We start from the raw sequence: 19286 nt of genomic DNA, 5'->3' as shown, positions 1-19286 counted from the left end.
CGCAGGTGACCACGCAAGGACCAGCCTAAGGATCCTGGTTCTAGCCCCCGGCTTCCCACCTGTAGGGGAGTTGCTTCACAAGCAGTAAAGCAGGTCTGCAGGTATCTATCTTTCTCTCCCCCTCTCTGTCATCATCTCCTCTCTCCATTTCTCTCTGTCCTATCAAACTACGACATCAATAACAACAACAATAAAACAAGGGCAACAAAAGGGAATAAATAAAGTTGTGATAGGCAGCCCACAATGTTAAGCAGGATTTAAATGCTAGGTTTAGGACCTTAATCCATGTTTGATCCCTGACTCCACATGTGGCAGAGTGAAACTCTCGATTGTGTTCTCTCTCATCTTTTTAAAGGAGTGATAGACTGGAGGAGAATGCTCCTCTCTCCTTACCCTTCATTCCTAGGATCTGTGAATACATTCCTATTGTAGAAAAATACAGGGACTTGGCAACCATAGATAAGATTTTGAAACAGGGAGATTACACTTTACTTTCTGGATACTGTAATTACAAGCATGCATTTAAGAGGCAGATAGACAATTCGGTGAAGAGCCATTTCACCATGTAAACAGGGAGGAAAGGCTTTAAGATGCTGGGTCTTATGCCAAGCAATGTGGAGATAGGAACCTCTTATTAAACCTCTTATTAAACCTCTTATTAAACCTCTTATTAAAGATAGGAACCTCTTATTGGAAAAAAACAAGAATAGATTCTCTCTAAAACATATTGAAGTCACACTACACCCACTTTGGACTTCTGATCTTGACTACAAGAGAATGTTTGTATTATTTTGAGCCACTAAATATGTAGTAACTTATTGCAGCAGCAAAGGGAAAGTAATACAGACAGTATCTGGGAAATGGTCAGCTGTACTATGTTCCCTTTTGTTAGCATTTCTAGTTGCTTTTATGAGCAAAGCTGTCTTCCATAGCAACAGTTGCTAAGTAAGTTGATAATGTCATGCTAGAGTTTAAAAGGGGGCTAGTGTGGAAATCCTCCCAGATCCAGTGCATATACCCTATGTGGCAGGGGCGTTCACAACTGTGCTTCTAAATTAAGACATAGCCACTCTCTAATTATGGCAGTTCATTTAATTCTTACCAGCCTCTAGCACTGGTCCTAAGGAACTCTGAGCTTCTTCCAGATTTCTTGAATTTCTAGATTTTCCTAAACTACTCTTTCTGATCCTAAGACTATTTTAACTCAGAGACATCTTAAATGTAATTATGATTGAAAATCAGGAGTATACCGAATTTGTTTGTTGTGCTGTTTGTAATAAAATAATTCCACCAGCCCCCTTTGGGAAAACTTTCAAACGGATCCATGAATACAAGCCATTTAAGACACGCTTTTACACTCACAAAGATATACTAGGTAAGTGACTTTGTTTCATAATGTATACCAATCTTGTTGTATAGATTTTTATTACCTCCTCTCTCCTCAAAGTTACTTTCAGTATTAGGTGTCTGTTTAGCAAAATACCATGTGAATCCAGCTTCTTAGCACTTCTGTACCTTGATCAGGATGCTTAGTTTCTTAGTCTGTTACCTTTTTTGTGTGTGTGTGTGAATAAGAGTGTTAGTATTTATTTTGTTGGTTACTATGAACATGTAATGAAATCTGTACCTATTTTAAAGTCTATATTAAAAAAAAGTACCTATTTTTACATAAGAGTAAATGGGAGGGGTTTTTTGGTTTGTTTTTGTTTTGTCATTTCCCATAAATGGGTACCTCCCTAATGTGATGTGTAAGAGGGAAAATAATCTCTAGAAAACAGCTTAACAAATGGTTGAAAGAAATTATAGCCTCTGTTAGTAATTGGCACTATCAAAGTAAATCCATATAGATAACATGAGATACATATGTGAATACGTATATGTATTCACTTCTAAGAAACAGGTCAGTTATGATTACAGGTTTCTTTCCAGTTTTCGTCTAACTGAGCCTTAGAAATGTTTTCCTGAGATCTCTCTAAATACTTCTTTTCTGTCTTCCTTTATCATGGTGAACTAGTGGGGCTTTAGTTTCACTCCTGGTATTTAAAAATAAGCTAGAACTTCACCGAGAATCCTACCCTACTAAAGAAAGATAGAAACAGGCTGGGGATATGGATTGACCTGCCAACATCCATGTCCAGAGAGGAAGCATTTATAGAAGCCAGAACTTCCACCTTCTGCACCCCAAAAAGAATTATAGCCCATACCCCAGAGGAGGAGAAATGTCAGGGAAAAAATGACCAGAGGGCTCTCAATTCCAATTCCATCAAGACCCTAAGACCCAGAGATAGAAGAGGAGAAAAGTAAGGGCATTCAGAAATAACAATAGGGAAGGTATGACTTAGAAAGGAAGGGGAGTGAGGTTGGGTGGTAGTGCAGTGGTTTAAGTGCACATGGTGCAAAGCGCAAGGACTGGCGTAAAAAGAGCCCAGTTTGAGCCCCTGGCTCCCCACCTGCAGGGGGGTTGCTTCACAAGTGGTAAAGCAGGCCTGCAGGTTTCTGTCCTCTGCCCCTCTCTGTCTTCCCCTCCTCTCTCAATTTCTGTCGTATCCAACAACAACAGCAATGGCAACAATAACAATAATGACAGCAAGGGCAACAAAATGGGGAAAATGGCCTCCAGGAGCATTGGATTCAAGACAGTAAAAAAAAGGGGGGGAGGCAAATATATATAAATATAGATAGTAATAGAAATACTAGTCAACCTATGTCTGAGACCTTGGGAGAACTACTGCAGTTTCCAGTGGAAGGAATAGGGACACAGAACTCGGGTGGTGGGAACTATGTGGAATTATACCATTTTCATAATTTTGTAAATCAATATTAAATCACTAAGAAAAAAATAAAATTGACTCTTTTTGACTTAGTGCAATGCTCTTGAAGTCCATCCAGGATTTTCTAGTTTGTCCTTTCTGCACATGCATTTCAGAAATCTATTGTATACTCAAGATTAAAAACAGATAAGATATAAAGTAATGGGATATAGTTTAAAGTGGGGTAATAAGCCACAGTTGTATCATGTTCTGTAGTTTGTCATATGCCATACTTATTTTTCCTAGATCTTTCTTAAGTATAGATATATAATGTTTAGCCTGTGAAGTATGTGCCCATCTCTGTCATAATGCTCACTGGACAGTGTTTTTAGACTCACTGACAGTCTAGTAGCAAAGACTCTTAACATATTTTCAGTTGCAGGTGATAGAAACACGGCTCAGACTAGACTATGCCAAAATGGGATTTCTTGGCCTTTTTTAGTAGAGAAATTCAATGAGGACCTGGTATCAGGGATTCCAGTTGAGTTGTGCTTACCCATTTAGTGAGCTGACCTAATTTTTTTCCACTTCTATAGCCAAATTTACTCCAGCAGCTAGGAAAGGAAAATAAGTGCTTCCAAACAATTTAGTGTCTAATCTCCAGCCTAGAAGCTCTAGAAGGAGAAGAGACACATGTTCCTTACAAACTTAAAATCCTAAAGAAGAATCTTCATACTTGACATATGTGCTATTCTGAGCCCACAGGTTTAAAGAAGATGGCAAGCAGGTAGTTACTGCAAGTAACAGTTCCACTAGAATACCTGGAGTGAGATGAAAGTTTGTGAGAGAAATATACCAGAGAGAGAGAGAGGAGTCAAATAAATTCACATGGCCACAGTGTCTATCCGAATACCAAGCTAAACACCATAACACATATGCTGCAGTATAATATGTGCATTGCGATTTTAGGACATTGGCTACTAAGACATAAACACATGAAAAATCATAAGCTCGAATCTAAGAGATGAATGAACTAAAGAATAAATGAATAAAATGCCAAAGAATAAGAGCTTGGATTGGATAGAAATGTGTGTGTGTGTGTGTGTGTGAGAGAGAGAGAGAGAGAGAGAGGGAGAGAGAGATTTTCAGGATTTCAGGACTCAAAAGTTTCATCTGTCACTCTGATGCAGAGCACGAGCCAACTTTGACAACCCATGCTGACAGGAAAAGAAAAAAAAAAAAAAAACAACCGAAACGCTATGCCCAGATTATATATAGTTTCTGATCCAGCTCTCTTCCTACCTATATTACATTGTATTTCACTCTACCTTCTTTAAGACTGTACGTTCTTGTCTGAGCAGAGAGGGCATTATCATGGGATTTTATTATTTATAACTTAAATGATATCATTGGCAAAAATGCTTAACTACCACCTGTTTACTCACCCCACTGAAGCAAATAAGGCCCCATAAACCTACACACTAAGGTAAATTACACACCATACTAAAGAAGGCAACCCAGGACTGGCAAGATAGCTCATCTGCACTTGCTTTGTCATAGAACTGACCCAGGTTCAGGCCTGGCCCCCACCACACTGAGATGCTTCAGTGATGTGGTGTCTTTCTTTGTCTGTCTCGTCTTCATAGCTGAAAAAATTAGCTTGCATCAGTGAAGTCCCAGTGATGACAATGAAAACAATAAAAATGAGTCTGCTATAATTTTATACCAGTCAGTAGGAATGTGAAGATAGGAGGTATAACTGTGCTGCTCTTGCTGAAAGATTCATTTTATCGTTTTATGTTAGGGATATAAAATTTGTGACTTTTTGCCACTTGTCCACTTGAACTGGTAACAAATGACTAACACCTAACAGTGTTCTGAGTTCCCTTCTAGCAACTTAGGGGGAAACTTGACCCTATCATTGGACTCTTAAAATTTAATACCATTTAAAGAATTAATTTTTTATTGTTGTCTTTAGAATTTCACCACTCCAAACTAAATTTTTCCAAACATAAAGACTGAGGCAAAGACAGAGGGGAGTAAAGAAACCACAGCATCATAACACCCTTTAGTGCAATTGGGGACCAGGCTCAAACCTGGATTTTACACATGGCAAAGCAATGCACTGTCCAAGTGAGCTATTTAGCCTGCTCTTATTGGTGTCTTTAAAGATCCATATCTCTTAATATACTACACCTTTATTTTTACCAGAGTACTGAGCAGCTCTGGTTTATGGTGGTGCAAGGGATTGAACCTCAGACATGAGAGTCTTTTGCATAACCATTATGCTATCTACTCCTGCCCATACTACATCTTTAAATAATTAATAACTATGTAATAGTAAAAAGTAAATCCAAGCCAAGAAGCAGTCTGTTATTGTTTCTTCTTAAATATACAGGTATCGGAGAAAATATTTTACATGGAGAAGTGCAATTTCAAGAGTCTTTCATCAAAGAACTTATTGCGAAAGCAGAAGCTGAGATATGGGCTCAGGTAAAATAAGCTGGAAATCAATTGGAATGTATCATAATTCCTTTAATTTTTTTAAAATCAGTATACTCTGACAAAAATTATTCCTGGTTACCTGTGACATCTTAGACAAGTACTTTATCTTCATGGTATTGACTTCTCTAAATACAAAAAGGAGCAATAAAGCACGCCAGGATTCATGAGAAATGTCAGTGAACTAATGTTTCTTGGACATATCTATGCTTAGTAAAAAACAATTGTCAGAAATTCCCTTCTTCCTAAATTGCTCCAGTGCCTGGGTTAGTTAAACACCTCAGTAAAAGCAAATTCTTTGTGAATAATCTACAATTTGAATATATATGGCTAATTTTCTGGTCATTCTCTTTTTTAAATTTTTAAAATAAGTTTATGTTATTTATTATTGGATAGAGAAAGAAACTGACAGGAAAGGGGGAGATAGGGAGAGACACCTGCAATTCTGCTTATGAAACTTATGAAACCACTTATGAAACTTTTCCCCTTCAGGCTTGAACCCTAGTCCTTGCCTTGCACACTGTAATGTGAGCACTTAACCAGGTGCATCACTGCCTGGTCGCTGATCATTCTCTTCAGATAAAGTATAAAACATTTTTCTGAAGACCAGATGCAGGGGAGGTGGGATTGCATTCAGTCTTCCTTCTTACTTCTTTCTAGCTTTGTGCATTTTCTACTTCTCCAAATATTTCTAATTTTTTTGCAATGAACATACATGACTTCGATAAACAATGAAGCAAGTGATAAAGTACCTAATTAAAAAAAAAGTGGGGTGGCAGATGATAGCACACCTGGTTGAGCATACATGTTAAAATGTGCAAGGACCTGGGCTTAAGCCCCCAGTCCTCACCTGCAGGAGGGAAACTTTACAAGTGGTGAAGCAGTGTTGCAGACATCTCTCTGTCTCTCTGTCTCTCTCCCTCTCTACCACACCCTCCCCTCTCGATTTCTGGCTGTAAATAGATAAGTATATTTTTAAAAAAGACAACCCAACAGCTTATAGTAAAGTTCTTTTTAGCAGTTTCTCAAACATGGTGCCAGCAACAGGCTTAAATGTGTTAGGGCACCTCTGGCAGAGGCAGCTGGTTTGCTACAGGAGGTTTGAGATGGGAATGGAGCAGACAGGGACTCTACAGTAGTTGCCTATTTTCACTAAACATAGAAACCTGATCTATTAATAGTTAAACTCTTTCTTCCAAAGGCTGATGAACGCCAAAAACAAGCAGTGGAGAAAGCACTTGAAGAAGCAAATAGCAGACACAAAATCAGAATTCAAATTCTGCAAGAGGAACATGAAAAGCACTTAAAGGTTTTTATAGTAGCTTATTTGTTGTCTAAGACCTAATTTAGCAAAACTATGGCAAAGAAGTTAGAGAAAAGCAAAATATGTACAATACTATAAACATTAATATCCAATATGTAGATTGGGTGGTTAATGGAGGTAGGTTGAAAAGTTGAGGAGTTTCATGGCATAAATGTTGAGCTCTATGGCAGCACTTGGCATAATGAACCCTAATCTTTATGGACTTCCAAAGCCTGAAGGACTCATCCCTGCCTGCCTGACCCATCACATCTCTTGTCCCTGGCTTTCTTTCCTCTTCTCACTGCCCTTTTGATGGGTTCTGAGGCATAGAAGTTCAGAATCAGGGGAGGGGATGGGATACGGAGGTCTGGTGGTGGGAACTGTGCGAAGTTGTACCCCTCTTATCCTATGGTTTTGTCAGTGTTTCCTTTTTATAAATAAAAAATTTTAAAAACTTTTCCATTGAATAAAGAACACTATAAAATAATGAATCATTGAAGTATTTTTGTAGCTATAAGTGCATATATAGTACAGCTACAATGTGAAACACTAAAATTATTTTGGTTTTACTAGATCATTACATAAAAGAGCTCATTTGGCCCCTGGCTCCCCACCTGCAGGGGAGTCGCTTCACAGGCGGTGAAGCAGGTCTGCAGGTGTCTATCTTTTCTGTCCTTCTCTATCTCCCCTCCTCTCTCCATTTCTCTCTGTCCTATCCAACAACAACGACACCAATAACAACAACAATAAAAGACAACAAGGGCAACAAAAGGGAAAATAAATAAATAAATATTAAAAATAATTTAAAAAGCTCATTTGAACTCTCTGAGTTCTAGTTGAGAATTCAGGCAAAATAATGGGTTGTAATGCCATTTTTTAGTTTTATCATGCAAATAGAAATGAGTTATGGTAACACCTTATCTATCTAAAGTTTGATCATTTGGCAGTCACAACTGCTGAGAATATACTTGAAAACCCAGAAATAATTTAAAATATACCAAAAAGTTAAATAAAGACTTTTAACTATAAGATAGGGACTCAGACTCACTACCCATGGTAGAATTTCTTCATTACCCCACTCAGTCTTCATTTCTACCAATTTGACAGCCTAAACCCCAAACAGACACTTGATAGATTTTACAAATTCAAAATAAATTAAATATCAGAAACTTACAATAACAAAAAGTCCTATGACATAGGAAGAACAAGAAAAAAATACAGAAATCAGATACCAAAGATCAAAGCCATCTGAGGTCATCTATGAGAAAAATAGATATCCTTATGAAATTAACACAATTATTAAGTATAACATAAAATTTTTAGCTTAATTCATCTTTATCTACTTAGCCTGGATCATCAGAAAATGTTCACATATGATCATTTGTCTTTTTAATGTCACACAGATTTACAGCTATTTCTACCATGATATCTTCTTCTTTTTTTTTAATTGGGGAATTAATGTTTTACATTCAACAGTAAGTACAATAGTTTGTACATGCATAACATTCCCCAGTTTCCCATATAACAATGCAACCCGCACTAGGTCCGCTGAATCCTTCTTGGACCTATATTCTCCCCACTCACCCACCCCAGAGTCTTTTACTTTGGTGCAATACACCAATTCCATTTCAGGTTCTACTTCTGTTTTCTTTTCTGACGTTGTTTTTCAACTTTGGCCTGAGAGTGAGATCATCCCATATTCATCCTTCTGCTTCGGACTTATTTCACTCAACATGATTTTTTCAAGGCCCATCCAAGATTGGCTGAAAACAGTGAAGTCACCATTTTTTACAGCTGAGTAGTATTCCATTGTGTGTATATACCACAACTTGCTCAGCCACTCATCTGTTGTTGGACACCTGGGTTGCTTCCAGGTTTTGGCTATTACAAATTGTGCTGCCAAGAACATATGTGTACACAGATCTTTTTGGATGGATGTGTTGGGTTCCTTAGGATATATCCCCAGGAGAGGAATTGCAGGGTCATAGGGTAGGTCCATTTCTAGCCTTCTGAGAGTTCTCCAGGCTGCTCTCCACAGAGGTTGGACCAATTGACATTCCCACCAGCAGTGCAGGAGGGTTCCTTTGACCCCACACCCTCTCCAGCATTTGCTGCTGTTACCTTTTCTGATGTATGACATTCTCACAGGAGTGAAGTGGTATCTCGTCTTTATTTGCATTTCTCTGACAATCAGAGACTTGGAGCATTTTTTCATGTGTTTCTCAGCCTTTTGGATCTCTTCAGTCGTGAATATTCTGTCCAAGTCCTCCCCCCATTTTTGGATGGGTTATTTGTTGTATTGTTGGTGAGTTTGGCAAGCTCTTTATATATGTTGGTTATTAAACTCTTGTCTGATGTATGGCATGTAAAGATTTTCTCCCATTCTGTGAGAGGTCTCTTGGTTTGGGTAGTGGTTTCTTTTGCTGTGCAAAAACTTTTTAATTTGATGTAGTCCCATAGGTTTATGCTTGCCTTAGTCTTCTTTGTAAGTGGATTTGTTTCATTGAAGATGTCTTTAAAATTTATGCAGAAAAGAGTTCTGCCAATATTTTCCTCTAAGTATCTGATAGTTTGTGGTCTAACACCCAAGACCTTGATCCACTTGGAATTTACTTTTGTATTTGGTGAAATACAGTGGTTCAGTTTCATTCTTCTGCATGTTTCAACTCATTGTTTCCAACACCATTTGTTGAAGAGACTCTGCTTTTCCCATTTAATAGTCTGAGCCCCTTTGTCAAAGATCAGATGTCCATAGGTGTGGGGGCTCACCATGATATCTTCTTATCAAAAAGATTTAGTGCTTTGGAAAATAAGAGCTCTGCATAATAGAAAATGCTGCTAGTATTCTTAAACAGTCATTGGTCTCTCCAAAATACATAAAACTGAGGGAGGTCCTTAAAGTTAATTTCCACTGAGGCTTTTATTATTTTAATTTTTTCTCTTTTGGGGTAGCCAAAAAAACTTGATAAGCAGAAGTTTACTAAACAAATATTTTAATTGCTAAGATACCTTTCTACAAAAACTAATTTCAGTTTAAAAAAAACTAATTTCAGTTGAAATTCTATTTCCATTTTCTAACCTAACCTTTTTTCACTTTCTCTCAGCTTCAGTTGTAGAATTCTATAGATATTTTTTTAAAAATTTACAAAATGGAAATATTGACAAGACTATGGGATAAGAGGGGTACAGTTCCACACAATTCCCACCCCCAGAACTGTATCCATTCCCCACCATTGATAGCTTCCCTATTCTTTATCTCTCTGGGAGTATGGACCCAGGATCATTGTGGGGTGAAGAAGGTGGAAGGTCTGACTTCTGTAATTGCCTCCCCACTAAACATGGGCATTAGCAGGTCAATCCATACTCCCAGGTTGTCTCTCTCTTTCTCTAGGTGGAGGGGAGAGATCTGGGGAGGCAGAGCTCTAGGACACATTGATGGAGCCAGGGAAATCAGGTTGGCATCTGGAACCTGGTGACTGAAAAAGAGTTAAGATACGAACAGAAGACATTGGTTGCTAACCATGAACCTAAAGGCAAGAAGATTTGGGGTTTCCATTTTGGAAAAAGCTAGTAGGTCTATTTTAGGTATATTCCAAGGGGCCCATAACTTTACTAGTTTTTGCCTGCACCTGACATCTATTATGTAGGTGAACCCAGGTTATTGTCTGGAGAGATGGTGTCATAGTTGGAAAAAGGACTACAAATCTACTAAGAAAATAGCTCCCAAATATGGGAAAACTATATAAATATTGTTAACTGTAAATCCATCGATTTGATCTGGGGACCATATTCAGCACAGGAGCCTAGTAACCTCTACATTCCTGTAGGTCTGAGCTTGCATTCTGTGGTCATGGCTAGGAACATTCCAGGCTGCACTAATTTCAGGACCCATCTTCCTCAGATCTTCCTCTCTGAATTTATTTTAAATGAAACCACCTCCCTCAAACACCCCCACAGAGGGTAAAACACCCCACAGAGGGTAAAGCACCCACCAGAGAGGGCAAAAGGGGAGAGTGAGCAACCTTCACCCTAGAAATCTGTTAGTGATTTTATTTCTTTCTGTGTATCATTTTATTTAAAGAAGCAACTCTACTTATATTACCAAAAGAATTAAAAAGAGGAAGGAAGGAAACATACTGCAGTATTTTATAAGACAGAGTTACTGGTGTGGAAATAGATTCGTGAAGCTCTTGAAAGACTCCAGCATAACATCCAAAGAAACTGACAGTAAACTTTTGCTTGCTTGTGTTAGTCCTTCCACTGATTCACTAATATGAAACACCATGATTTACTTACAGTCTCTTGTTAGTCCTACCGTAGAGATATAGTTTTACCTCCAAATCAAAGTTTCAAAATGCCTGTCCTATATATAATCCTGTTAAAACATTCATTAGGTTGTTGGTCTCCTCCACTAGGCAATGAATTCTTCTTGTGTTTATAACATCTGGACCTCACAGAGGGTTTGGTAAAGCAGAGTTACTAGGCATTTGTAAAATGGTGACAATTTTCCTTCCTGCTTGACTGAATACTTCATCTTTTTGGTTGGAAGAATGCACTTACAATGACAGTGGGTGTTGGTATGTTTCATATTGGTTTGCTCCCTTACCCCCCAACTCTGAGAGAATTGGTTTGGCCCTTGCTAGTTTCGCGCCTGCTTTCTCCCCGCCCCCTATGCTAAGGACGTCCAGAGTCCCAGCAGCAGCCGCAGGGGAGAATGATGGGGAAGCACATGGTGTGGTAATGTGCCTGTTCCTGAATAAAGATTAAACTGCAGCTTCTCAGCCCAGCCGTGTGTCCCCGAGTCTCTGTCTCTGTCTACCGCTGCGATGCTAGCCCGGCCTGCTGGCACCCCCGAACCTTAACGACAAGTGGGGACTGGCAGGCAGCTTTCACTGATTGAAGTAATGTGTAACTACCTTCTGCCTAGGCCTCAGGTTCCCTCCTGCCCAGGAGGTATAATCATTGTTTTTTCCATTTCCCAAGGCTAATTTATTATAGTAGAAACATATGTAAGTTTTTAATAATGTGTGAAATCAATATGATACTTTGTAATATTTGGACAATGGAGAGGGGAAAGGAGCCATAAACCCTACTCCTGTAAACCAACAATGTTCCTTTTTTTGCATGTTCCTTCTTAAATATTATCTATATATATATATACACTTATACTATATAGCTTGGGCACTTCTGCTTTTACATAACATCATGTAAATGAAAGCTTTACATGTTGTTCCCAGTCTTCATTTAAATCAGTACTGATAGGTGCATATTCCACCAGGTTGATCAACTATGATTTAATAACCTCTTGGGGTGCATTAAAAAAAAGACTTATTGGGTGCCAGGTGGTGGCACACACAGTAGAGAACACTTATTACATTGCAGAAGGACCGTGGTTCAAGTCTCCAACTTCTATCTGCAGGGGGAATGTTTCATGAGCAATAAAGCAGTACTGCAGGTATCTCTCTCTCTCTCTCTCTACCTCTTTTTTCTCCATTTCCACTTGATTTCTTTCTATTCAATAAATAAAATAGTTTTTTTAGATTTATTTCTTATGAGATACAGAAAAAGAGTAGGGAAACCCAAGTATTGTTTACCTCTGGTTTATTTATGGTAGCACTAGAGATTAAACCTGGAACCTCTGAAGCCTTGGGTATGCTAGCTCACTTGTCCTAGGTTGTATTTTTAAAAGTATTTATTTTCATGAGAGAGATACCAGAACAGTGTTCAGCTCTGGTATATGGTGGTGCTGGGAATCAGATCTATAACTTCAGGGGCCTCATGCATGAATGTCTGGCCTATTACCTCTTTGCTATCTCTCTATCCCACTTAGGGTGCATTTCTAAACAAAGTAATAGCATTAAAGTCTAGCTTTATCATTGTTTAAGGAAATGGAATTGAAAACCAAAAAGGAGGTTCGTGAAAACATGAAGGATGAACTGAAGAGGGAACACTTGGCTTCAGAACAACGCATGGTCCACAGAATCCAAAGGATTTTGATGGAGTGCCAGGAGGAGAAGATCCTGGCTGTGGAAAAAGCTAGGACTGAAGAAAGAGCAAAGGCTCTGAGAACAATTGAAGATGAGAAAAGGTATTCCAGAGGACACATTTACAACCAATATCTTACTCTACCCAGTTGAACTTAAAGAAAAGGATATGGGGAAGTCTAGCTATAGCGCAGTGAGTTAAGTGCATGTGGTGCAAAGTGCAAGGACCGGCATAAGAATCCCGGTTCGAGCCCCCGACTCCCCACCTGTAGGGGAGTCACTTCACAGGTGGTGAAGCAGGTCTGCAGCTGTCTATCTTTCTCTTCCCCTCTCTGTCTCCCCTTCCTCTCTCGATTTCTCTCTGTCCTATCCGACAACAATAATAACTACAACAATAAAACAGGACAACAGAAGGGAATAAATAAGTATTTTAAAATAATTTAAAAAAAAGAAAAGGATATGGTTGAAGTACATATGTAGATATTTCCCAGTTTTTGTGGTTTTATGTTTTTATTGTTGAGCATAGTAAATATAGAGAGCAATATATAAAGTGGACTTGGATACTAATATTTGTGTATGTAGGTGCTTTTTAAAAAGGAGAATAGAGATGAGTACTTAAAAAACTCCCACCCATCCAAATGAACTGAAATTTCTAACATTGCTAAAGCTCTCATAAGTTCTTTTTCAGTCACATTTCCTTCCTTTTCTCACTCTCAGGAGATAGCTACTATCTTAAATATGGTGTGCATTTTTTTCTGCATGTCTGATTTTAAGAGAATGAGAAGAATCAGAAAGTACTTTGCTATAAATATAGAGACATCTTTTCATTCCCTAACCTGTGTCATAAACTATTATATATGTGTTGTTTTTTAATCTCTTTCTTATTATACTAGTGAGTTGTGCTGAAAATGAAGCTAACTTTACAGAAATTCTGAGAGTAAAAATGCCTATTCTTTTTTTTTTTTTATTCTAGTTTTTCTTTTTTTAATATTTATTTTATTTATTTATTCCCTTTTGTTGCCCTTGTTGTTTTATTGTTGTAGTTATTATTGTTGTTGTTATCATTGTTGTTGGATAGGACAGAGAGAAATGGAGAGAGGAGGGGAAGACAGAGAGGGGGAGAGACAGACACCTGCAGACCTGCTTCACCACCTGTGAAGCGACTCCCCTGCAGGTGGGGAGCCGGGGTTCGAACCGGGATCCTTATGCCGGTCCTTGTGCTTTGCGCCACCTGCGCTTAACCCGCTGTGCTACAGCCCGGCTCCCAAAAATGCCTATTCTTACCCTGTCTCCCAGACACAATGATACAATCAAGTAATGACTGTATCCTTGCACGCCTTTTTGGTTGATATACAGGTGTGTGTGTGTGTGTGTGTGTGTGTGTGTGTGTGTGTGTGTGTGTGTGTGTGTGTAAGAGAGAGAGAGAGGGAGAGAGAACAAATTTTTTGTCATTACTGAGGTTTCACCTTTTTAGGTAAAGGAAATTTCTGTTTGACATCCTAGTCTAGCATCTGTCCCTTTTTCTTCTCTGATTCAGTTAGCCAAGAGATCTGTTTGCATATATTTAACAAGTAAATTCTTCTTTGTTAGAATAATTTTTTATAACAGACTCAATAATCACATAGGAAGCTGGTAAAATAGCTCACTTGCATAGTGTGCTACTTTGCCATATGTGCAGGCCAGGTTGAGTCACCATATTGAAGGAAACTTAGGTGCTACAGTCTCTTTCACTCTTTTTTATGCCTCTCTCTAAAAAAAGAAAAAGAAAAAGAGAGAAGGGGAGTTGGGCAGTAGCGCAGCAGGTTAAGCCAGGTGGTGCAAAGTGCAAAGACCGGCATAAGGATCCCGGTTCGAGCCCCCGGCTCTCCACCTGCAGGGGAGTCGCTTCACAGGAGGTGAAGCAGGTCTGAAGGTGTCTATCTTCCTCTCCCCCTCTCTGTCTTCCCCTCCTCTCTCCATTTCTCTCTGTCCTATCTAACAACAACAATAATAACTACAACAACAACGAAAAACAACAAAGACAACAAAAGTGAAAATAAATATTTTTAGAAAAAAAGAGAGAGAGAGAAAGAAAGAAAGATGTCTTGGGAGGAGAAGGACAATGCTGTAGGATTCTTTTTTTTCACATAAATAATAATGGCAGCAATTGTGGGTAGTTCTCACAGAGGAGATATAGATATATTTATTACTGTAGAAGGAGGGAAAAGTGAGAGATGGGTATTTTTTTATTTTTTAAATATTTATTCCCTTTTGTTGCCCTTGTTTTATTGTTGTTGTTATTGATGTCATCGTTGTTGGATAGGACTGAGAGAAATAGGAGAGAAGAGGGGAAGACAGAGAGAGAGAGAAAGACACCTGCAGACCTGCTTCACCTCCTGTGAAGCGACTCCCCTGCAGGTGGGGAGCCCGGGCGCAAACCGAGATCCTTATGCGGGTCCTTGCGCTTTGCACCATGTGCGCTTAACCTGCTGCGCTTTTATTTTATACAATATTTATCTGCCTGTTCTTGGAAAGATATATTAAGAATCTATCAATTGCAGTTAACTGTTTTCTTGGGAATGCTTGAAAAAGTATGTAGGGCTTTTTTTTTTCTTTTTATTTGTGTGGTGAATATAAAAATGCAAAGTTTACTGATTTTGTCAAATTGATATTGGAAATTAAGAAGACATTAGTTTGCATCCTTATCATTGTGAATTTGGGTTATAGAATAGTGAGCTTACTTAACAATATTCATGTACTGGGGTGATTAAACTATGAGTTCTGTATTTCAGCAGCTATTAAAAGCATGATGAGAAACATTGGGGATTCTAACAATTTAACTGTTAATTTAGGTGGCATTATTTTAGTTCTTATCAACTCCAATTTGATAGGGTTTATTTTTATAAGTTTGACATAAGACTCTATGAAGAGTTTGTGGTAAAGAAAGAACATTGGAATTTTACGTATACAAAGACATTTTACAAATACTAATGATCATTGCCATACTGGTTTCTATAGTATTTGTGTTGTGAACAACTAAAGCATTTAGAATTTCAAAGTGCCAGTCAAATTGGATTTAGGACTTTTTTAAAATCTTGCTTAATTTTATTGTATTGATATTTTTGTGAAGACTATTAGGCAGGTGACACAGTAGATAAAGTGTTGGACTCTCAAGCATGAGTTCCCAAGTTCAGTCCTCAGCATCATATGCACCAGAGGGATGTCTGGTTCTTCCTCTCTCTCTCCTCCTATCCCTCTCTGTTGTTGTGCCAGATATTGTTGAGCACGGGCCGTGGAGATGAGAGAGAGGAGGTCCTGAGCGAAGGGGAAACACAAATCTTTATTTGCGTTGGCACCTCAGAGTTGGGTGCTAGAGAAGCAGGTTGGGCCACGTGGAGGTAGCGAAAATGGCCGCCTCACGCAGTAACCTTTCCTGAGTCTGAACACGTGGAGGTAGCGAAAATGGCCGCCTCACGCAGTAACCTTTCCTGCGTCTGAACACCGGAGTGAAGCGCTGGCAAGAGAGCTGTGGAAAACGAAGGGTTTTTATAGGAGTAGCTTTCACGAGAATGGGAAGGGGGAGGAGTAACCATAGCACTCCAGGATAGGATGATAACTCTCGTGAGAATGGGAGGGGGGAGGAGTAACCAAAGCACTCCAGATATCGCAGGGATACAATGTCCTGAGGGCATAACATGGCAGAACAGGCACTCCGAGAATGTCCCAATTCTTGCGGGAACTAGCAGTAGCCTGAGGGGACAACATGGCAGATGTGACTACATTGGCACAGTTTCCCAGCATCTCCCCCTTTCCTTTTATCTAATGCCCAGGGCAACAGTGTGTAAAGTCTCTGAACTACTCAGGGTCAGTCTATGAAAAACCAGCAACGTGAAGGGAAGGAAGCTGCTGTAAAATTGTCTAAAGTGTCCAAAGGGTATACCAGCAAGTCCGATAAAAGTCTCAGTCCAAAGTAGGTGACTAGGGGGAGAAATGGCAGGGGATGAAATGCTGCATGAAATGCTGGGAAATTGTGCCGATGCAGTCACATCTGCCATGTTGTCCCCTCAGGCTACTGCTAGTTCCCGCGAGAGTTGGGACATTCTCGGAGTGCCTGTTCTGCCATGTTATGCCCTCAGGACATTGTATCCCTGCGATATCTGGAGTGCTTTGGTTACTCCTCCCCCCTCCCATTCTCACGAGAGTTATCATCCTATCCTGGAGTGCTATGGTTACTCCTCTCCCTTCCCATTCTCGTGAAAGCTACTCCTATAAAAACCCTTCGTTTTCCACAGCTCTCTCTCTTGCCAGCGCTTCACTCCGGTGTTCAGACGCAGGAAAGGTTACTACGTGAGGCAGCCATTTTCGCTACCTCCACATGGCCCAACCTGCTTCTCTAGCACCCAACTCTGAGGTGCCAACGCAAATAAAGATTTGTGTTTCCTCTTTGCTCCGGACCTCCTCTCTTTCATCTCCGCGGCCCGCGCTCAACAACATCTGGCACAACAACACCTCTCATTAATTAATAAATAAAAAAATATTTTAAAAGGTTATTAGGTTATAATCAGAGCTATGCCTTCAAGTCCTTAATAAATGGCTCTGATGATGGAATTGAAAAAGTCATTGCAAATTACTTTATTTGAACAGTCTTACCAATGGAGCCTTCTAACCATGCCCACCTCAAGGTCAGGCAGATCTGACAGGAAGCTCACACCTGCCTAGACTCTAGCTCTGTAGCTATAGAGGGAGGAGCTCAGCTTCCACCTAGAGGACTAGGGGTTGGTTCAAGGACACTCCAGTTCCTTGTCCCAGAGGCCCAAACTTCTTCACAATCTCACCAACATCATGAAGATGCTAGAAGACATCAGGCCAAATCCTAAGGATGTGTATAGATATATACTCTCAACTCTGTCCACACAATCACTTTTATCTAGAAATGGAACCTCCATTCTCTGGTGATTTAGGCTAAGGATCAGGAAATGGCTTCTGATACTGACTTTCTTTCCCTTACATTTATTGTAGCCTGGTAGTCAAAAGTGGTTCTCAAAAGTGTGGTTCCAGGACCCTTAAAAGGCTCTGAAGACCCTTTGGGGGGGGTTCATGGGATTAAAGCTGTTTTCCTAGTAATATTAAAATGTCATTTGCTTTTACACTGTTTTTCTCATGAATACAAGTGTCATTTTCTAGAGTTTTATAATGTGTGATATTAAGAAGTTGAGACAATATGAAAACTGGGTTTTCTGGTAAGCCAACAAAATTTTATAAAACATATAAAATTACATTTAAAAAAAAATTACATTATCCCACTTTTCACACTCCAATTTTTTAATTTGGAAACTATATTTTCATAAAGTAAAATTTTTTATTATTACTTTATGAATTTATTGGCACTTTTAAAATATTTTTAGAGATAGAGGAAAATTGAGAAGGAAGGTGAGGTAGGGAAAAATAGACACCTGCAACACTGCTTTACCTCATGTGAACCTTTCCTTCTGCAGGTGGGGACTGGAGGCTTGAACCTGGGTTCTTGCATATTGTAACAGGTGCACTCTACTAGGTTTACCAAAACCCCCCCCCCAAATGTCTCAGGTGGGTTCTTGCATATTGTAACAGGTGCACTCTACTAGGTTTACCAAACCCCCAGCCCCCAAATGTCTCATTTTAGATTCTAATGCCATTAATTTAAATGAATATAACCCATATAAGCAAAAGTTCCATGGCGATTTTTAAGAGCAAAAGGGCTTGAACACAAACTGTTTGAGGTGTTGCCATAGTGCATTACTCAGATAAAGTCAAAATCAGGGCAACATGTAAGTGGTTGGATTGATATACAGAAACATTTTCTCTAGGGGTTTGAATATGACTGTTTCTTTTTAGTCACAGTGCATTCATATTTTTCTGAGTAAAGTGCATTCAGGTTGCTCAAATTACCATTAGACTGAGCTAGTGAACTTAGCCAAAAATAATTTTAAAAATTGTTTTGATTATTAATAGCTAGAGGACAATCCAAGAGGTCATCTCTACCAATTCTTTTCAGATTAGTGGCCACCGAAATAAGGCAATAATTTCCCATACTTCTGTGGTTAAAGATAAATTATCTTTTTAGTTGCTTAACCCATCTAAATTATGAATTCATATCATTCATATTATCTTTTGTAGAATAATGATGGAAGGACTCATCAATACCAATCTGCATCTTCATAAGGATGAAAAGAATATAAGCCAATTGCTAAAGCAAAAAGAACGTGAAATAAACATCTACTATTGCATGGCTCAGAGGAGAAAGCAAGAAGAGGCTCAAGAAGTACTTCAAGAGGTAGAGAAAACACATCAAACTTCACTTGGAAACGTGATGAATCAGTTGGCTGACACTCAAGGGGAGCTGCTGTCCGTAGAGAAACAACTGGGAAATATGACAAACTGGAAAGATTTCCTGGAGGAGGAGCTGCAGGAAACAAGGGAGGCATTTCAAAAATACATCAATTACACATTTCCCAAGCTTTCACCAGGACATGCAGATTTCATTTTGCCAGAAAGAAAGCGAACACCATCCAATCTTATCCTGGAGAACAAAACAACTGTCAGCTAGTCTTCAGTTGAAAGTTCACTACAAAAGACATTGTTCCAAAGACTGAATAAACTCACTCAGAAACCTTTATTTTTCTTTATTTTGAGAGGGGGTTAATGGTTTACAGTTGACAGTAAAATGCAGTAGTTTGTTCATAAGTAACATTTCTCAGTTTTTTACATAACAATCTAACTCCCCCTAGG

The 19286-nt window shown here is 39.0% G+C and overlaps 1 protein-coding gene across 1 annotated transcript; it reads left to right on the top strand.

Moving 5' to 3' along the window:
• Window positions 1-987: 987 nt before the first annotated feature.
• C13H6orf163 (chromosome 13 C6orf163 homolog) lies at window positions 988-19171 on the top strand. The gene is made up of 5 exons (XM_007528736.3): window positions 988-1375; window positions 5149-5243; window positions 6454-6561; window positions 12441-12643; window positions 18675-19171. Exons 1-5 carry the CDS (start codon window positions 1228-1230, stop codon window positions 19102-19104), a joined length of 984 nt encoding a protein of 327 aa, XP_007528798.1. The 5' UTR covers window positions 988-1227; the 3' UTR covers window positions 19105-19171.
• Window positions 19172-19286: the final 115 nt, after the last annotated feature.

Source organism: Erinaceus europaeus, chromosome 13, assembly GCF_950295315.1.
Source record: "Erinaceus europaeus chromosome 13, mEriEur2.1, whole genome shotgun sequence".
NCBI lineage: Eukaryota > Metazoa > Chordata > Mammalia > Eulipotyphla > Erinaceidae > Erinaceus > Erinaceus europaeus.
The sequence above is the reverse complement of the archived record's forward strand: the minus strand, read 5'-3'. Positions and strand labels throughout refer to the sequence as shown.

Coding starts and splice junctions, on each gene's coding strand:
- C13H6orf163 (XM_007528736.3), top strand. CDS start 1,228: ATGATTGAAAATCAGGAGTATACCGAATTTGTTTGTTGTGCTGTTTGT. Junction 1,376..5,148: donor CACTCACAAAGATATACTAG/GTAAGTGACTTT, acceptor TTAAATATACAG/GTATCGGAGAAAATATTTTA. Junction 5,244..6,453: donor AAGCTGAGATATGGGCTCAG/GTAAAATAAGCT, acceptor TTTCTTCCAAAG/GCTGATGAACGCCAAAAACA.